Source organism: Periplaneta americana, chromosome 13 (genome assembly GCF_040183065.1).
Source record: "Periplaneta americana isolate PAMFEO1 chromosome 13, P.americana_PAMFEO1_priV1, whole genome shotgun sequence".
In the NCBI taxonomy this organism is placed as follows: Eukaryota; Metazoa; Arthropoda; class Insecta; order Blattodea; family Blattidae; genus Periplaneta; species Periplaneta americana.
The window spans coordinates 106,325,116-106,345,528 of record NC_091129.1 but is presented as its reverse complement, the minus strand read 5'-3'; the positions used below and the strand labels follow the sequence as shown (position 1 = coordinate 106,345,528).

Below are 20,413 nucleotides of genomic sequence, written 5' to 3'. Positions count from 1 at the left end.
TTAAACTCCTTTATTTACGCTCTATAAAATAAAAAATAGGCTTTTTTGGTAGGTTAGGTTAAAAATAGGCTTTTTTGGTAGGTTAGGTTAAAAATAGGCTTTTTTTTGTTAAAGAATGTCACTAATGATATAAGATTCAACATTTATTTAATACAAAATTCTAGGATTAAAAGAAACTTCCACACATTTCATATTTTACAAGGGTAGGCTACACATGCATACACAAAATGAAGACATTCTGTCTTTAAGTTAGTGTTTTTCATTCACCAATCACATTTCTATAGTTTGCTTCACAGTAGATGATCAGCACTTATTGTGGCTATTGTGTCGCTCACTGCTGTACTTACAAATGGTGAGAAACAAAGGAAGGGGTTGTTATCTGTCTTGGAATGTAAGATAATGCTTATTCGGGTCCAACCCAGCGAGTTTGTGTTAAATTGCTGATAGACAGAGGAAGATATAATAATAATAATAATAATAATAATAATAATAATAATAATAATTTGTCCCGCAGGAGTTCTTTTATATCCCAGTAAATATACTGACAAAAGCCTGTGCCATTGACCTGGGCCGGGATCGAACCCGCAACCTCGAGCACAGAAGACCAGCGCTGCACCGACTACGCTACCCAGGCCGACTGAAAGTTGGAATTAGGATTGAAAGATTGTAAGAATGAGGAGTGGCCCAGAGGTACTTCTCTATTGTGTTGTTCACTGCTAGGAAGGAGTTGTTATCCGTCTTGGAATGTAAACGGTACAGAATGTTAAGAAAACAGTAAACAGTCACGAAAAAGGTGCAAAAATTAAAAAAAACTTAAAAATAGGCACTAACGTCGAAATAGGCATTTTTAGGCACTGTAAAACTCCTTTAACTATACCTAAATTTCCATGAAAAATGTAAATATTAAATCTCAAGCCTGTATGTATCAAGGAAAAAAAAATAGGTTTTTGCCTAAATTCCGCTCTCTACTTATGACCCTATTAAGCAACAGCCACGTTTGGACGTTCGTTGAAACCTGTCGAACTTAATTTCGTTTAAATATACAGGGTGATTCATGAGGATTTACCGTTCTTTACGGAGTTTTTTTTTCCGAAGACATTCTGAACAAAAAATGTCATATAAACATGGGTCCTATTCTCAATATTTACAGATTTACGTTTCGTTATTGGAACGCATTGCTGTGAACGCGTGATCTTGGTCAGCGTGCAGTCAGCAGACAGCGCGAGCGCTACGGAAACCAAAGATAGCCGTATGCAGTTACGTAGAGCGACGAGTGCCGTTCACAAGCGTGCGGCCAAGTGTACTCAAGCGGACGGCGACATTTTTTAAAATGTGTTGTAAACTCTCCAAGACTGTAAATTAGGATGCAAAATTAAACAGCAAATAATTAAGTTGGTGGAAATGGTGTGATTTGTAATAATTGTTGTGATAAGTGCGTAAGAATAATGTAATTTTCTAGTTAAAAATAGAAAAAGATGTCTGTACGAAGCAACTAAAGAGTTCACAGCACATTTTTAGCTTCATAATACTTGCCAATTAAAGAAATTATACTTCTGAATGGTTCATTCTCTATTTGTATTATTATTTTAACTTGAAACTAAAGAAAAAACGTATTTTACAAACAACTTGGAATTAGTGTAACTCTGAAAACATTGAGAATAGGAACTATGTTTATGTGACATTTTTTGCTCAAAATGTCTTCAGAAACAAGCTCCGTAAAGGACGGTAAATCCTCATGCATCGCCCTGTATAATCACTGTCTTGCATATTAAGAGAAAATCAGTTCAGTAAATTAGTCTGAAAACAGAGCTGAAATTATTAAATATTGCTTATGGGTTTTATATTTGTGCGAAAATGTAATTGACTATGCTTGTGAAATTAGGTCATTGTGTTTTTCAATTTTGAAAGACTGTAGCGCCCGCCAAGTTCTAATATAAAAAAAAGTCTCTGTAAAATCAAGATACTTGCATTTTTAAGTTCTATTTTATGGCAGAATTGTAAGAAATAAGCTTAAATAAGTTCTGTAATTCTGTATAATTTATCAATCTGTAATTACATAAAGGAGGTGGGATCCTTCGTAGAAATGAAACAAATAAAGACAATTATTTGAAGAGATATATGTGCAGCCTCTCTCGATGGCAGGAATGAAATCTTATAAGAATTTTCAGCGAGTTCCACTCCACGTAGATATAATATTCTTTTGAAAGTGTTTGGAAACTGGGAATAACTACCACAAATCATCTGACATTTTCCCTTCAGCTTTCGTTTTCTCCGCAGTATTTTCGATTCCGTGCCTCTTTATTGTCATCTTGCTAAGGAGAAAATCGAAAAGTTTGCAGAGACGGCAGTGGAAGCTGGAATCCCGACTAATGCAATCTCGCAATTCACCGGCGCAGCCCATTAGCTCGCTGGCTGCTGCTCGATCCGCCCATCTCACTCGACGTCCTGCCACAATTTCCTTCCTTCCTGTCCTGTTAATTCTGCTCATGATGACTGCGGGCTTTGACAAGATCTAAAGACAGAAACTTTGAGAAATAATGAATCAAAGCGATATCCCCTATATAGAATGTTCTGTAACTTAATGTGAAACATTTGAAGGACATTTCCCTTGTTCAATTCTACTCGTAGGGGAAACTCGGCTAATTCCGCAGTACGGGTAATTCCGCAGTAGTGCATATATTATTTTACTGCGGCTTTACATAAGTTTTGAGAGACTGTCGACAGGAAGCATGCCCTCTGCAGTGCTATAGAAAAAAGCAAGGATGTTGGTCGACACCTCTGTCGGCAATACAGTGAAACATCGAAAGTTGGCTGTTTTTCGTGTTTTGCTACACAGCTGTGAAGGAAGTGAGCATTGTTACATATAAATTGTTCCTTTTATGTTACTTTCATGATGTATTTCATAATTATTTACGACTGCGGAATTAGCCAAGTCCTATTGCGGATTTATCCTCACTGTTGCGGAATTACCCAAGTTCTTTTTCAACTGTAATGTATGTACAACTAAATATATTTGCATTTTAATAGGTATTTTTATCTCATTTGGTAATGAAAGGTTTCGTCCATGTCTACATACCTTGATAATATTTTTCAATAAACATTTTGATAAAAGTATGATAGATTTACTTCTTAATATTGCGGAATTAGTATATCAATTTAACCTAATACAGTATATCTTAGTGAAATTTCTAATAATTTACAAGATACATGAGCCTTAAGATTTTACATAATATCTAAATACATTTTACATATCCTACAGTTATTTAGTTGGTTATTTAACCATGCTGTCTCGACTACGAGGCTATTTAGCGTCGATGGGATTGGTGATACGGTAGCGAAATGGTATTTGGCGAAATGAGGCCGAGGATTCGCCATAGATTACCTGACATTTGCCTTACGGTTGGGGAAAACCGCAGGGGGGGGGGGGGAACTAACCAGGTAATCAGCCCAGGCGAGAATCGAACTTGCGTTCTTGAAAACCAAATCGACATGTTTTTTTCTCAAAATCTTGTCTCCTACGCATTTAAAGCTATGTAATTTAGGAAGTTTTGAAATGAACACACTGTGGAACGGTAACACTATGTAGGCCTACGTATATAATATACATAGTTGCACAAGTTACCGCAAATGGCGTAACGAAGCCTATCGTAACACATCAATGTTCCTCACTAAAAAGGAAACTGTTGATGAGTTCATATCGGAATAATAATAATAATAATAATAATAATAATAATAATAATAATAATAATAATAATATCCATCGTTATAACATACTAAACTTTAAAATATGACATTAAACAGATTTGAAAAACAAGATACATTATCTGTAATTTCACTGGTATTCCCGCCACCGGAGTTGTTCCAAGAATTCTTCGGACTAGGCTACATTATGATGCCTCCCATCCGTAACGATGTCATACCGGAGGACAAAAGACAGTGATTCCGCGAACTTGTCATGCAACTAGGGGATTTATGTATCTTTATTAATGTCGGATAATAAGCAATGACATGGTCATCGACAGCGTAGAACTTCAGAACTAAAATGTAATTACTTAAGGAGGGGCTGAACTGAATTTTGGTAATTTCTAAACTATAAAAGATACATGAATATTTTTTTTACATACTAGTTCTGGGCATTACTTGGTACACGCATGCAAATTTTGAAAACTGTAGTATAAGTATTATCAATATTATTAATTATTCATATTAATTTTATGTTAATATTTCGAATATTTAGGCTATACAATTTCTATCTTGTGCTACAATTACACAATTTTTTAAATAATTTTTTATCTCAAGGTAGCTTATGACATGGTGAAACATAATTGGCATTTAGTTATCCCAAGTTACAATTGTTTTGAATTAGAAAGATTAGTAAATAGATTTATTCAGCAATATTATACTTACAGATGAACTACACTATCATATTTTTGCCTTAAATCCAATGCACGGGCCTTTTGACCGTACGTGCTGTATAAAAACAAGTCCTACTTTGTAGGTTTCTACGCCCTTCCTGTGATTAGATACAACCACTCTCCAAAAGAACACACAGATTAATATGAAAATGACACAAACAAAATACATTAAGTACGGTAGTAATTAAGTACGAGTAGAATGAACATTCTAAATGTGTAAATAGAATCGGTGTATTTATTCTTTACGGTATGTAAAAATGATAGGTCTGTAAGTGAATGGCAAACTAACAGAAATGTTAAACGTACTTTTTTCATATATTGATACCTATCTATCCCCAGAAATTGTGAAAAAAATCTGGTAACTTGCGTACCTCGCAGTTTTAGAAACCACTCACTACATTAGTAAATTCAAACAGTGATAACTAGAGAGCGGATTTTTATGTGCTAAAAAGTACGAAAATATTTGCTAAAAATAAAAAATATATATATATATATATATATTTCTTTTAAATATGACAAAAATACTTTACTTAGCTTGGGTAAAAAAAATGTTACTAGGTACTCACCCACCACACTTGAGTGCTAGTAGTTGGCCGAGAACTGCAGTGAACAACAAAGGTCATCTCCAAATTCTCCATCACAAATGCATGCCGATTATCTCTGAACAACGACTTGTACTGTGAAAACGATCTTTCCACATCACAGGACGTCAGACGTGCATATTTAAAGAGAGGAATGTCACAAACACAAACATCGTCAATTTCACCTACATGCACACCCTCCAATACTTGAGCAACTTTACACATTTTTTTATATCCACTGTTTTTCCCAAACACATTCTGGAATTTGTCCCTTAGTACTTGTACTTCTGAATATGGTAGCGAGTCTAGTTTAATTTTCACGGCACGCACCTCCTTGTTTCAGACAATAGGTTTTTGGATGTTTCGAGATTTTTATGGTGTCTCACAAAAAAACTTAGATTTGGTAATAGGAAAGCCAAATCGTTTTTTAAGCAACCATCTTTCTGTATATCTTGAAGGATATCGATTGACGCGAGAGGCGAGAGATTTGTCTAAATTTAATAATGTTCATACCCGAGCTCAAAATTTATCCGCATATCATCAGCTAAGTACAAGATCTCATTATAACAATTTACTCATTATACCCTACCACAAGACATCTTTATATTCTTCATCCTATACAGTTTCAGTTGCTAGAAATTGGAACTCTCTTCCGAGTGATATAAGGGGTTGTTGGACAATATCTTCATTTAGGTCAAAATTACATAAATTCTTACTTAACAGATGAATTGCTGATTAATATTTGTTACTTATAATGAAACTAACATCTGTCCATTCTTATTATTATTATCTTTAATTTCTCTAAATAGATCTACAAAACCTCTAATGGCAATTACATTAATATTCTCATTATAGAAATAGAAATATATATTCTCCCTGTAACATAGTCCTAGTAAGCTTATATTAAATTAATTTTCATCATTTTACTAGCTATCTCAAATATTAAATTAATTATAATTCATTGAATTAAATTAGCTCATAAATTAAGTTACTACTTTACCTTATAGATTTATCTAAATTTAAATAAATGTGTAGTGAAGATTATTGCTGGAGAACCTTTTAAGTGAGTGTAATGAAAATATTTGTAATTTAAATTTATGTATTGTATTGATTAAGGCTGGTTGAGTGGAAGAGAAGGCCTTATGGTCTTAACTCTGCCAGCGAAAACAAAACATTATTATTATTATTATTATTATTATTATTATTATTATTATTATTATTATTAGCTCTTATCTGTTGTGTTTCACAAACAAAGCGTGGAATGAAATCATCTTCAGCAACAATAAACATTGCTAATTATGTGTTGCAAGATCTCTCCTTCTTGTCCATGTTAATTTATTCTCATATAGTAACACTGATATGCTGCCTAGCAGTTCTCAGAACTTGAAGCGAAACTATTACAAAAATGTATCACGGATACACCACACAGCGATTGGAAACACGAAGCAACCAAGAATTCTTAAAAAGATAACGTACTTCTGAGTGACATAATTGATCTAGTTTTAAAATGTTTAAAAGTTCTTGTAAAAAATTATTTAAGTAAAAAAACTCCAAGATTTATGTGTTTATAATAGATTTCATGAAAATATGTATTTACATAATTTTTTTGTGAAAATATGTGTTTTTATGTGAAATAAAATTCGGGTTTTAAACTTGAAACTTCATGTTCGGAATTTTTTACTTTGTTAATTGTGTTTTATGACACGCAAAAATAATATTTAATTACATAGGAATCCGCTCCTTAGTGATAACTATGAAACTATTTAATCTATCGACTGATATGTATGTATATGGGTATATATTTTAAATTAAATCTTATTTATCAGACTAGATCTTGATCTACTCACAACATAATCTTGATTATTTTATAAAATTAACAAGCGAGTATTAATAATAAAATGTACAACTTTTTAACGATAATAATAATAATACTAATAATAATAATATTAATAATATTAATACTGTTGTTTCAGGTGATCGTTTATTGGAGATCAACGGCCATCCCTTGTCCTCGTACGAGGAAGCGACTGACTTGCTGAAACGCAGTTCTGATGTCGTACACTTGAAGTTTCTGCACCGTCGCCACTCAAGCAGCAACCGGAAAGGCCGCCATGATCCTACAACCGGAAGTCCGGCGTCATCGCGACGATCCAAACGTCGCCATCATTGTCACCGTCAAAACCTGTCATCGCTAAACCCAGACTCCGGCATGGGATCAAACGTGAGCCGGCATTCCGAGAAAGGTCTGTCCGGGAGACGGACCCAGTCTAGCGGGAACTTGTGCAACGGGAACAAGATACTGGCGCCCAACGTGGGGCGCATCCTGGTCCCCTGCAGCGGCGGCGTCGGCCCCAAGGACCGCAACAAGTTCTGCGGCTCGCTGCCGAACCACCTGGACTCGAAACACTCCGCGGGCGACGGCGACCTGCCGGGACCTTGCTGCAACGGAAACAACAACAACGGCGAGCATGTGGTCAAGAACAAGCGCAACGAGGTGGAGCTGCGCCTGCACCCCCTGCCGCCCTCGTGCGCCCTGGACCCCTCGGCGCTGCACGACCAGGGCTACGGCTCGGAGCGCTCCCCCGAGGACGAGCAGCCCCCGTCGCTGCCTGGGATGCTGGAGCTCTCCAGCAAGTACCCGTTCATCACTAGAGGTAGGCAGCTGCTCATACACACGTGCCTTGTACTTAGTGAGGAAAAGTTCCTCTTTTAGTCCATTTTTTAAACTTATTGATTTTACTAAGTCTTACAATTTGATTGATCCGATTATAAATTGTCCTGTAAGATTTTCCCTTATTAAGCACTTTTCTTAGTGTTTTTAGTTTGCTGAGTTTTATGAATTGTACCGTTATGGACTAATTATAAATTTTTCTGGAAATTTTTTTCCTTAAATTAGTTTACTTCTAGTTTATCGATTGTCCAAAGTTTCATAATATTTTAATGACGTCAAATTTTTTTTCTGAAAAGTTTCCTTTTCTAAGGATCTTTTCAGCCTAATGATTTTGCTAATTTTATATATATAGGTATATATATATATTTTTTTTTATTTTCCATGTGAAAGTAATTTTTTTAACTTATTGATTTTGCGATTTTTCTGATATTGTGCTATCATTATTTTTGTCTGATAATTTCTCTCTATAAGGATTTTTTTATCTTCTTGATTTTGTTAAGGTTTATAATTGAATCAGGGATTAAAGAAATAGCACATGTCACTATCTGTGGCGAAATGAGTTTATTCGAGTTTCCTGGACTGCTGATATAGGGCTATCATTCCATGCAGAAACCACATATGTCAGAATAGCTGTCTCAAATTTGGATATCTGTGAAATCCTGGAAGCGCGCAGAAACAACTCATATCAAAGACATGTGCCGACACATTGGTTCCGATTCCAGACTCAGACATCTACGACACAAGGATAGAAAAATTGATCCCACTGAATGACAAATGTCTCAATTTTGGTGGTGAATAGGTTGAAAAATAGCTCAACAATTGCTATATGTTCCAATAAAACTTTCCATGAAATTTTGTTCTCTTTCTGTAAACGACCCCAGAGAAACTTCTTTTGACATTATTAAAATTATGGAAGAAAAAAGATTAATTTTTTTATCTACCTCCATGAGAATGTTTGCTCGCAAGTACAAAGGAGAATACCATGTTTACCTTCTTCATTGCCATATTCAGACAAAATCGTGCCAATTCAAAGAGAGAAGCTCGACGATATACGCAAACTAATGCGTTACATACCACATGAATACCAAGAATTTTACAATAATATTCTTCAGTGACCTATTGTGGAAAATAAGTTCATTTATATGCTAAACTTATGTATTAAGTACACAGTAGGCCTTTGCATATATTATATCCCTAATTTGACAAATAAACTTTAGTTGAACTGAAATTATTATACTACAATTTTGATTCCTTGCAGAAACAGCACATGTCAAGCTAATATATATATATATATATATATATTGATTTAGTTCATTAACAATTCATTAGATTGCAATAAATTTGGTATAAAACGACACATCTATTATGCTTCTGTCTGATGTGTCTACCACCAGTAATACCGTTTTTTGTGCCTACTGAAAAATTTAGTTTTCATGACATGTGCTGTTTCTGCAATCGCCTATTCAATTGTACTGATATCATTATGTATTTTTTTTTGTGAAAGTTCTCCCATCTATTTTAAAGTGCAAGTGCAAGCATGTATGTCTTATCTTTCCAGTTGTACTCCTTACAGTATGTCAGTGCGGACTAAGGCATTGTGTTGATAGGAAATGTAAGTGGTTGCGGAGATACTATCTCTCAAGAACAAATGAAAATCTTAAAATAGTCTGGATCTTGGAAAATTACAATGAAATTTCAGCATGGAAATGTTGATATATAATTATAAGGTAGATGCATTTATGTTTATCTCCGCATTAAATAAGGTAGAAAAGCACGAGATTATTTATAAGAAGTTAATTGGTACCACAGAATATTTGACCCTATATTTGATACCGTTCTCGCTATAATTGAATTCAACTGGGTTGTAGTCCCTGGAGGAAAGTATGCAAATGTATGACCTTCTGGACTCTCGTTTGCTTTCTGAGAAATACGCCTGTTTTGGTCCGTAGAAAAAAATATGCACTTGGAAATTTTGAGAAAACCAAGCGACCAGCTTGAGTTGCTGTGGAAACGCAGACCAATGGAGAAACAAAAGTTCACTGTTTTACTCTCAGAAAGCCAAAAGTTCACTCTGGCTGGCTCCATTATAGCTCAGCTTCGTAATGCACAACGGAAGTTACTGCAGTAGCTGACCCCATCTCCGCCTTCTCGTCTGCTTATCCGCGCACATATTAAAGTGGCTGCGGCCATAAGATGATACGAAGGCTACGGTGATCCCCTTATGAGTAGTTAATAACCCCAGTAGAAAGCAAGTTCTCCGTAGTATTGAAAACTACGGAAGACACCAAGAATGAAGCTTCGGAACTACGGATGAAAGACGAAAGACACAAGCAAGGGTATTAGCACGCTGTGATCTCCATTAGCGCGTCTTTATTTTGGTTCGCCGTTCTAGCTTTGCAGATGTTTTACATAGAAAAATAAATTAGGTGTGAAACTTGGCCGACTGGCGGGTGTAATCATAGTGACCGAGTGTTATGTAATAGGATTGGATAAGGGTAATAAAATGTAGTGGGTCAATAGAGAATGAACGAATGCATTAATAACAGAACGAAATTATGAACGAAATGAATGGGTGAGCCAACGAGTGAAAAAAAGAATGAATTATTAAACAAAGAACGAATGAATGTTAGAGGAAAAAACGAATGAATGAGTGAATGATTGAGGAAAAACGAATGAACGATACTTTGAGTGAATCAATTTATCCAACGAGCGAATGAATAATCAAGCAAAGAATGGATTAAAGATTGGACATAACGAATGAATGATCGAACGAACAATTGAATAATCGATCAAAGAATGAATGATCGAACCAACGAATGAATGATGGAGCAAAACAGGAATGAATGATGCCATGAGTGAATCACTGGTCTAGATAGCAAATGAATAATCGAGCAACGAATGGATAAAAGATTGGACATAACGAATGAATGATCGAACAAGTGAATAATCGATCAAGGAACGAATGAATTATCGAAAATCGATTAAAGAACTAATGAGTTGTAGAGCAAAAAACGAATGAAGAGTCGAATGAGTGAGTGTGTTCGAACAAATGAATAAATATCGAACAAGAAACGGATGTGTTCGAACAAAAGACGAATGAATAAATGAGTAAAGAACGAATAAATGAGTAAAGAACGAATAAATGAATGATAAAACGAACGAATGATCGATCGAAAGAATTAATGTTTGAATGAAGAATGAATGAATCAGACAAACGAACGAACGAGAAGAGAACGAATGGTTCAAATGATCGAATGAATCGATAAATGATAAAACGAATAATGGATCGAAGGAATGAACGAATGATAGATCGATAGAATGAATATGATTGCATGAGGAATGGATGAATTATCGAACAAAGAACGAATGAATGATCAGAGGAACGAACGAGAAAAGAACGAATAGTGTAACGGATGAGTTAATGATCGAATAAATAATAAAACGAACGAATGATCGATCGTAGGAATGGCTATTATTACATGAGGAACGGATGAATGATCGAACAAAGAACGAATGAATGATCAGACGAACGAACGAGAAAAGAACGAATGGTTTAACGGATGAGTTAATGATCGAATAAATAATAAAACGAACGAATAATCGATCGTAGGAATGACTATCATTACATGTGGAACGGATGAATGATCGAACAAAGAACGAATGAATGATCAGACGAACGAACGAGAAAAGAATGAATGGTTCAACAGATGAATTAATGATCGAATGAATGAATGATAAAACCAACGAATGATCGATCGAAGAAATTAATGATTGAATAAAGAACGGATGAATGATCGAACAAAAACGAATTAATGAATGTGTGAATCATCAAGCGAATGAACGAAGATGAATGAGTGAATGAATTATAAAACGAACGAATGATCGAACAAAGAAGGAATGAATGAATGATCAAGCATAAAATGAATGAGTAATCGAAAGAATAATGGATTAATTAATTAACGATGATCAATCAAAAAACCGGATGAATGATTGAACACCGAATGAATTAACGATAGAACGAAAGAGTAAATAGTCAACAAAGATAGAATCAACAATTAAAAGAACGAGCATATGAATGGTCGAAGTAGTGAACAAACGAATGATAAAACAAAGAACGAACACTCGAGTGAATGATTGAAAAATGAAATGAATAATCGAATGAACAAAAGTAGAAATGATCGGAAGGAGGATTTGATTACTGTACGAATAAATAAATTATCAAACAAAAAACGAATGTATTAATGAGCGAAAGAAGGAATAAGCGATCTAACGAACGAATGACTGATCGAATTAATGAATTAATGAGCAAGAGCGGAAATTTAAAAGTGGAAGACAATGAGCCATGAAGATCCTTGAAATTAGGCTGGCTGTCTGAACTGCAATCCGGTAAGAGCCCACACAGACTCACTGAAGTGTGAGATAAAAAGGATTTCGAACGCACACCAGCATGATTTTATTCCTTAAAAATTTTACGTTAATGCCTGCAATAGAATAACACGCTTCAACGGAAAGCGCATGCTCTAGCCCGACGCTGTAGCTGTCCACTATTTTATATTCATAGGTCATCTCCAAACGCTGAGCAAGTGCTGGACGGAAGCTTATGTTGTGTTGTAATCATGAATTTTATTCATGTTTATGTGCTGGTTGACACAGATTTCTTCATTAAAATTAATGAAATAATGGAATTTTTCAGTGCGTCGTCCGCGAAATATAGTGCTCGCTGTAGGCCTAAATTAAGGAAGGCGGTCGTTTGTTTAATATTGGAAAATTTTCTTCTTAACCGAGAAACAGGAAGGCGGAAGATTTCATGCAGCCCTGTCAGTGACTGCAGTAACAGCTTGTCTGTCAAATAGTTGCAGTCAAATATCGCGGAATATTTATCATTTACGGAAAATTCCCTAAACCAACGAAAGATCATTTTCCATATAGCTAAAAATGATCAGTTTAAACAAAAACAACTGCAAATATTCAATCATTGAATTTAATTTAATTTCGGGAGGAAGCACTATGACCTAGCACTGCGAACTTTCAAGATCTGTTGCGCTTTAACTTCGAGCTAGACGCATTCCTAAACCCACACCAGCTGACTACACTAAGGCTTCCTGTGTACCCAGGTTTCGAGCAGGCAACCCCACTCATCCCTGGGTCAATCACCTCCGTGCGTCGCCAGCTGGCGTTCGAAGAATGCTATGGAATGATATCGGAATGGAGAAATGTTGACGGAATGATGTAGATACCTAATATGGGGAATGGGGAAACGGCAGAACCACGAAAAAATTCCCCAATTGCTGTCACTAAAATCTTTTAACGAAGTATCCCAGGTCTTGCCGGGATTCGAACTCGGACCACTTGCGTCACGGCTAAAGGTCTGAACACTCAATTATAGTTATGACTAGGGCTAAGATGTTTAGGTGTTTAAAAATGGAAAGTATTTTTTATGCGTTTCAAACCTAAGAAATATGTTTCAAAACCTAGAAAATACACTTTATTTTTAAGAAAAAATCTGACCTGAATGTAATAATAATAATAATAATAATAATAATAATAACAATATAATAATAATAATAATAATAGTAATAAAATTATAATAATAATAATAATAATAATTTAAACGCAGAATAAATATGAAATATGGGAAATGCGTGTTGTTATTCGGTTGAGAAACTTTTGTCATCTAGTCTGCTGTCAAAAAATCTGAAAGTTAGAATTTATAAAACAGTTATATTACCGGTTGTTCTGTTTGATTGTGAAACTTGGACTGTCACTTTGAGAGAGGAGCAGAGATTAAGGGTGTTTGAGAATATGGTTCTTAGGAAAATATTTGGGACAAAAAGGAATGAAGTTACAGGAGAATGGAGAAAGTTACACAACGCAGAACTGCACGCATTGTATTCTTCACCTGACATAATTAGAAACATTAAATCCAGACGTTTGAGATGGGCAAGGCATGTAGCCCGTATGGGCGAATCCAGAAATACATATAGAGTGTTAGTTGGGAGGCCAGAGGGAAAAAGACCTTTGGGGAGGCCGAGCCGTAGCTGGGAGGATAATATTAAAATGGATTTGAGTGAGGTGGGATATAATGATAGAAACTGGATTAATCTTGCACAGGATAGGGACCGATGGCGGGCTTATGTGAGGGCGGCAATGAACTTCCGGGTTTCTTAAAAGCTATTTGTAAGTAAGTAAGGTCACAACTTGAACTTCCATTTCAATTTGGAAATCTTACAGATTAGTAAACGAAATATTTATTTACCTAGAAATCAGAGCCCCACTTACGACAGTATATTGCGTTATGTCAGCGTAATATAACTGCATGTGTTGTTCACTGATATTCAACAATTTCGCACTCAGTGAGTAGCGTATAAAATTGGTGCTTGACTTTGACACACTTTTCGCTACGTAATACTCCCGAAAAAGATAGGGAATACACCAGGAGATGAAGCAACTTTGTATTTGTGAGTTCGCCCACCTCCGCGAGATCCCATCTTCTCCGCTGCGGATCTTTATGTAGGATATTCAAATGCGACTCGTGAAGTAGCAAGACTTCCAACAAAGAACGACGGTTGTTGCAGTGCTATTCTTTTTAGTTGCTGCATGGAGCAGAACGACGCAGCCTCTCTTGTTTCAAGATCGCTGAAGCTTCCGAAATGCCTATCAGAGTTGAATATATCTCCTCATAATCCCACGTTTCTTTGTATGTGACCCGAAGAAAATGAATTCGCCGAGTAGCTGAGACGGAGGCCAAAGAAATGAGATACTAGACCAAACAGTTTAGTAATTCTGCATACATTTAGCGAAGTAAGCGAAAGTACTTTAATCTAAAAGTCTGTAGATCCGCCTTTATACCGTACAGCTGACTCGTTATAAAGTCCTCTCCAGCTTTTTAAAAATCAAGTAACTTTTTAATTATTACAGTTAAAGCAAATATAGCAGTAGATGATGTTGGACTTTGAGCTTGTCCATTACAGCACCGGCGAAGTTTTAATTTCATTCTGCAGGTGTTTACATTATTAACGGCTTCTGATGTTATCTCAATCAGGAAGGCATTAAAGGGAGAGCATATACTTCCCCCTTAGGCGGCCGAATTGATAGAGCAACTGGCTACAAACTGGAAAGTCCCGAGTTCATTCCGGGTGGTAACGGCGTATTTCTAGTAGCCAAACTTGCAGATCGGCCCCGGAGCCCACTAACCCTCTCGTCAAATTTAGTACCGGAAAGACAGTTGGAGCGTGGTGCCGGCCACACCACCTCATTGTAGTGCAGAGGAAAAGAAAACATGGAGCTCTACCTCCATGATCACCATTCGCCTTTATGAAGTCTAAAGGAAAACCTTTACCTTTTATACAGGATGCAAGTGAAATAACTCTGTAGATTGAAAGAGACGATAGGGTGCACTTATATAAACAGTAAACCTATATTACGTTTTGTGATTAAATGCACGGTTAATTAGAAAATTAAGTTGGAAGTTTCAGCAGTCTGGCAACATCGCCGCTAACACACCCGTCTTCCTTCTTTCCGTAATACAGATGTAAGAGATCAACAAACTCAGGTCTTTTTCCCTAGGCCAGATATGTTAAAGTGAGCCATAGATGGCATTTGCCATAACCGTGGTTCGTATTTTCTACAGTGGCCAGATGATTGACAGGTCAACTGAGAGTTCGATTGCTTGACGTTAAGTTGTTAATCTCTTGTCATAGTAACATGCTAAAAGCATAAGTTGTATTGTTTTGTTTTAGTTTTGCTATTGATTGAGTATACTTTTTTAAGGTGTATCATTATTGTAATGTTGTAATAAAGCTTTCTGGTGGAATCAAAAAGTACAACCTTGATAATTTGTGAATACCGAAAGATTTTTTAAGCACAATTACATGTTGTACAATACCTACGAAGTAGATATTTGCTGTACAGTATTTGAAGCGTAAGATAATTTAATTTCAGTGCTTTAAAAAATCGAATGTTTATGAACCTGTTTTCCATGTTTCAAAATATTAAAAAGAGTAATAGTTTAGAATGTATTATTCATTATGTGAGGGGAAAAATAATATAATATTGTGTAATTAACTAATTCAATATTTTTCAATAAGCATGTCTAATATTACAGTTTCGGAGTAAACCTCGTTTTGAATCTATTTCAATAAGAACATACTGTACACAGAGTTTTGGACTTTACGTATAGTATAATAAATTTAACATTTCAACGTAAGAACGTTGTAACATTTGTAAGTATCTCAAGGTTGTAGTTCGTGATAGATTATTTTTATAGGAGACAGCTGCTACAATTGCTACGCGAGAGACAACCCTCTCGTAGTCGCGAATAGCCTTGACAAGCCTGTCCTTGTTGAACATCTCCCTCACTGGCAGTGTTGCAACCTGTTCACATTGTTTAGTGGCTTAAAATTAGTGACTTTTAAATTAAATTTATACGAAAACCGTCCACGCTATGGAAATACGCCAGAAGAATAAAAGATTCATTACTACATTTTCTTTCGATATGGACAAAAATTATGATCCTACTCGCAATGGTTACCGAATAAGAGGGTGTTAATCATTTGGGATAAAACCTATTTTTTTCTGAGAAAACTATGAATTTTCTTTTAATATTGTAGTACACTTTTTTGTTACATACAACATGAACTATTCGTTCTGAAAAGCTACAGGGTCTTTCATTCACTTCCACTCTGTATATCTATACACAGGAGGTAAAGAATATTATATCAGAAATATTGAATTTGAAAGTTTTTTCTTTGTTTGTTCTATTTTCACATTTTATTAATGAAAATATAAATAATCTATACTAATAATAAATCTGTAGCCGAAATTTTTCTGGTAATTTTCGATTTTCCAAAAATAATTGGTCCTAACATATATAATTAACCACCCTGAAACCGAAAATCGCTTTTTTGAAATTTTTACTTGTATGTCTGTCTGTCTATCTGGATGTTTGTTACCTTTTCACGTGATAATGGCTGAACCGATTTATATGAAAATTGGAATATAAATTAAGTTCGTTATATCTTAGCTTTTAGGCTATATGACATTCAAAATACGTTATTTAAAAGGGGGGGGGGTTATAAGGGGGCCTGAATTAAATAAATCGAAATATCTCGCTTATTATTGATGTTTGTGAAATATGTTGCATAACAAAAGTTTCTTTAAAAATGATTTCCGATAAGTTTTATTCTTTGCAAAATTTTGATAGGACTGATATTTAGTGAGATAAATGAGTTTTAAAATTAAAATACAATGCTATCTAAGGCGGTGTAATGAAATGAAAAACAAATGACTACGTCTATAAGGGGCCTTGGACAACAACAATCGAAAGCTATGAAACATAGCCTACAGAGGATGTTTCTGTGTTTGTATGAAGTAATATCGAAAGCTAAATTAACCGATTTGTATAATTAATTATTATTTAACCATTGGAAAGTGTAGTTTCTCTAGATGGACATAATGCTATAATGTTATTACAGTAACTTCTGAGTGCTCTCTGGACCAAATGATCGCATTTTAATTATTTAAATACAATTTAAATTAAGTAACATATTAACGATTTATCCTTCTATCAAACACGAATGTTCCCTGGATCAAACGTCCTATTTTAATTATGTAATTACTTTATATTTATTTCTAACAAGTGCAGCGGAGCGCACGGGTACGGCTAGTAAATAAATAAGAAACTTATTGAGCTCTTTTAAAAAATTAAAATTACATAATTTATAATTAGATAACACTCGAAAAAGCCAAAGCTTGTGCTCGGAAGTATTCTTGGAAAAGTAAAAGTAAATTTACATACAAGATGAACTGTAAGTAATATCGTTAAGTTCAGGGGGTTATTCTTTGAGATATTTCAAACAAAAACTTTATTACAATTTTGCTCATTTTTTGCTTCCTTTTCGAGATAAAAATTGTTTTAGATGAAACATTTCATAGCGTGTTTTATTGTTTGTAATCTCAATATGCTCAGCCAATTTAAGAGAGCAGTGTATTATGATAATAAATTATTAAAATAATTTAGTTCATACCAGTGGAATAACGGTTAGCGCGTCTAATCGCAAAACAAGTCACTTGGTTGAGGTTTTTTCCGGGGTTTTCTCTCAACCCAATTTGAGCAAATGCTAGGTAACTATCGGTGCTAGATCCCGGACTCATTTCACCAAAAGGAAGCAAAAACGAGAAAAATTGTATTAAACCTTTTTGTTTGAATTATCTCAAAGAATAACCCCCTGAAATTAATGACATTACTTACGGTTCATTCAGTATATTGATATTGGAGTAAAAAAAGTATATTTTCTAATAAGGCAATAAAATTATTCTATTCTACACAAGAAAGTTAAAAATCTGTGACTTAATTTTTTTTTCTGAAATTGAAGTTGCAATAAATTACTAAATATGTTTACAAATTCTCAGACAACAAAGACTTTCTGTTGTACATAAGAACGTTTAAACAGAAGCCAAGCCAGCCGGCAAGTAGAATGCTGAATTATCTTCTGTAATGTGCCGTTATTCGCCTCGACTGTACGAGCGTATGGGCTATTCCAACTCAAATCGACCGAAATATAGAGAAAATTGACCTAAATTTTCTAAATACAATGAAACTTTTTTTGTACGTAGAGAACTGTGATGATACAATGCTTTGTGCAAAGTTTGAGGCATCAGCACTTCATAGTGTTTAAATTAAAAATATTTAAATTTATCGTATTTTCATAAAATTAGCAACTTTAAACTCTTGTAGCTCCGAAACCCTTTCACCCAATGATCAAAATCATGGTTTATTTTGATGCTGAGAAATTAAAGTTTATATTGACATATAAACAGATTTTCTTACTTTTTATGGAATTGAAGAAATTTAGATTTTTCCTCATTAAGACGTCTCTGGCTAGGAAAAAATATTTTAAAAATATATAGTTAGATTCCGCATTAAAAGTACAAATAAACACATTTTTTACTGATGGTGTGTTGATAAGAAAGTATTGAAAATATCAAATAAAGAAAATAAATAGTACGCGCGTGAAGTAACCAGCTGGCTGTGAGACGGGAGCTAGCCCCGAAACAAGCAAGGCCAGGAGACAAACATATGATGTGTCGTCTAGCAGCGCATGGCTGTGCTAGCTTTATCACAGGTTTTCATAAACACAGGAGTAAAATGACGCCCAACGCTCGCTTATCTTCAGCTCTCGGCCAGTGTGTGCGTTCAAGTCTAGGCGTGTGAAAATAATCTATTTAATACCCTCGAAACTTATTGCTGTACCACTAAGCAAACAATGCCGAATCCCTCTTAATAATGCAAGGTTTTTTCTCAATATTTTTTTACATTTTTACAAATGGCCAAAAAGCCTAAAAGCAAGTAAAATCAGATTATCTGTCTCTCTGTATACAATAAAAATAAAGATAACTTCTTAACATAACCTACCAAATGTCAGCTTCAAAATAAGCTCTCGTTCAATGTTCTGCAGTAAATGGTTCTAGTTCTGAGCGCTGAAAGAGGCTTGTTTTTCTAAAATACGCTAAATTTGTCGCTCAGTAATACGAAAACCGTTTGACTTTGGATAGTATATTTTTGAAAATGCACTCCCCTCAGCATCTTGTATAAGTAGGGGAAAAAATTATAGTATAAAAAATGCGAGGTTTTTTACTGATCGATTTCATATGGAATAGCCCGTATCATATATGTAGATGTCGCTAATGCTGAGAAACAGAGCATTTAGTTCGTCAGAGACCATCCAGAGTTCATCACAGACGGTGGGTCTATGTTACACTCGTAATGAATGACGACGTCGACGACGATGACGATGACGATGATGACGACGACGACGACGATGATGATGATGATGATGATGATGATGATGATGATTTTACAATCTCGTAGTAGTACGGAACAATGTGTTTAATAACGCATACTTTTTTATTGTTGTGGTACTGTCTGCATGTCCTTAGATTGCAATGAGTGAAATAAAATTCCAAAGTGGCTCCACTGCCTCCGTTTCTTGTAATTTACATATTACGATATTTCGCATATGAATTTCACATGGTAATACAGGGACATCATTTTATTTTTACTTGCATTTTTATTGTACCTGCATTTCTGAATGTACTTCACTCCCACCCCTTCACTAATGTCCTTGCTCCCGTCAGACACACAAACTTACACACTGTTGCATTCGAAGTCTTCAAGCAGTGAAGTAAACACTGCAGTGTATAGTGTGTTTCATAAATATAATATGCCTTTTTTCTATAGAAGAAAGAACCTATATTAATAATATCGTACTAAAAATTATATTCAAGAAATGATAAATTCAATTTCAGAGAATATGCTTCAAAATGTTTTTAATAATATGCGTAAAGAATTGAAGCCTGCATTGTAATGAACAGCAACCATTTTCAGCAACTTGTTTAAAAATTCAGATTAGCTTTTTTTGAATTGAGGTGGCTAGAAGCAAAGGAATGCTAGTATCATTTGTAATAACATGAGTTATCCAGTGTAAGCAAAAGTATCTAAAATTTTAGTGGCAAAGGGATATTTTAATCGCATCACACATTAAAATTTAAATAAAAATTTCACCGATTTTACGAAAGCTTAAATAATTAAACCCCATTTTCTCAAAAGTAACTTAAGTGCACTTATGGCCCTTTACTTATGACACCCCAATTTAAATGCACTCTCTATATTGTATGTTAACATCAATAATTAATATGCTAATTAAAGTAGACATTACATAACGAACATAGCCGCCTGAAAAGTTGAG

General features: G+C 34.9%; 1 protein-coding gene across 1 annotated transcript in view; it reads left to right on the top strand.

Annotated features, from left to right (window-relative positions):
* Window positions 1-20,413, top strand: part of LOC138711651 (tyrosine-protein phosphatase non-receptor type 13-like) — a 279,320-nt gene that overhangs the window by 38,768 nt on the left and 220,139 nt on the right. Inside the window, exon 3 of the mRNA XM_069842783.1 lies at window positions 6,970-7,650. Coding sequence (XP_069698884.1) covers window positions 6,970-7,650 — 681 coding nt within the window. The remainder of the gene's footprint in view (window positions 1-6,969; window positions 7,651-20,413) is intronic.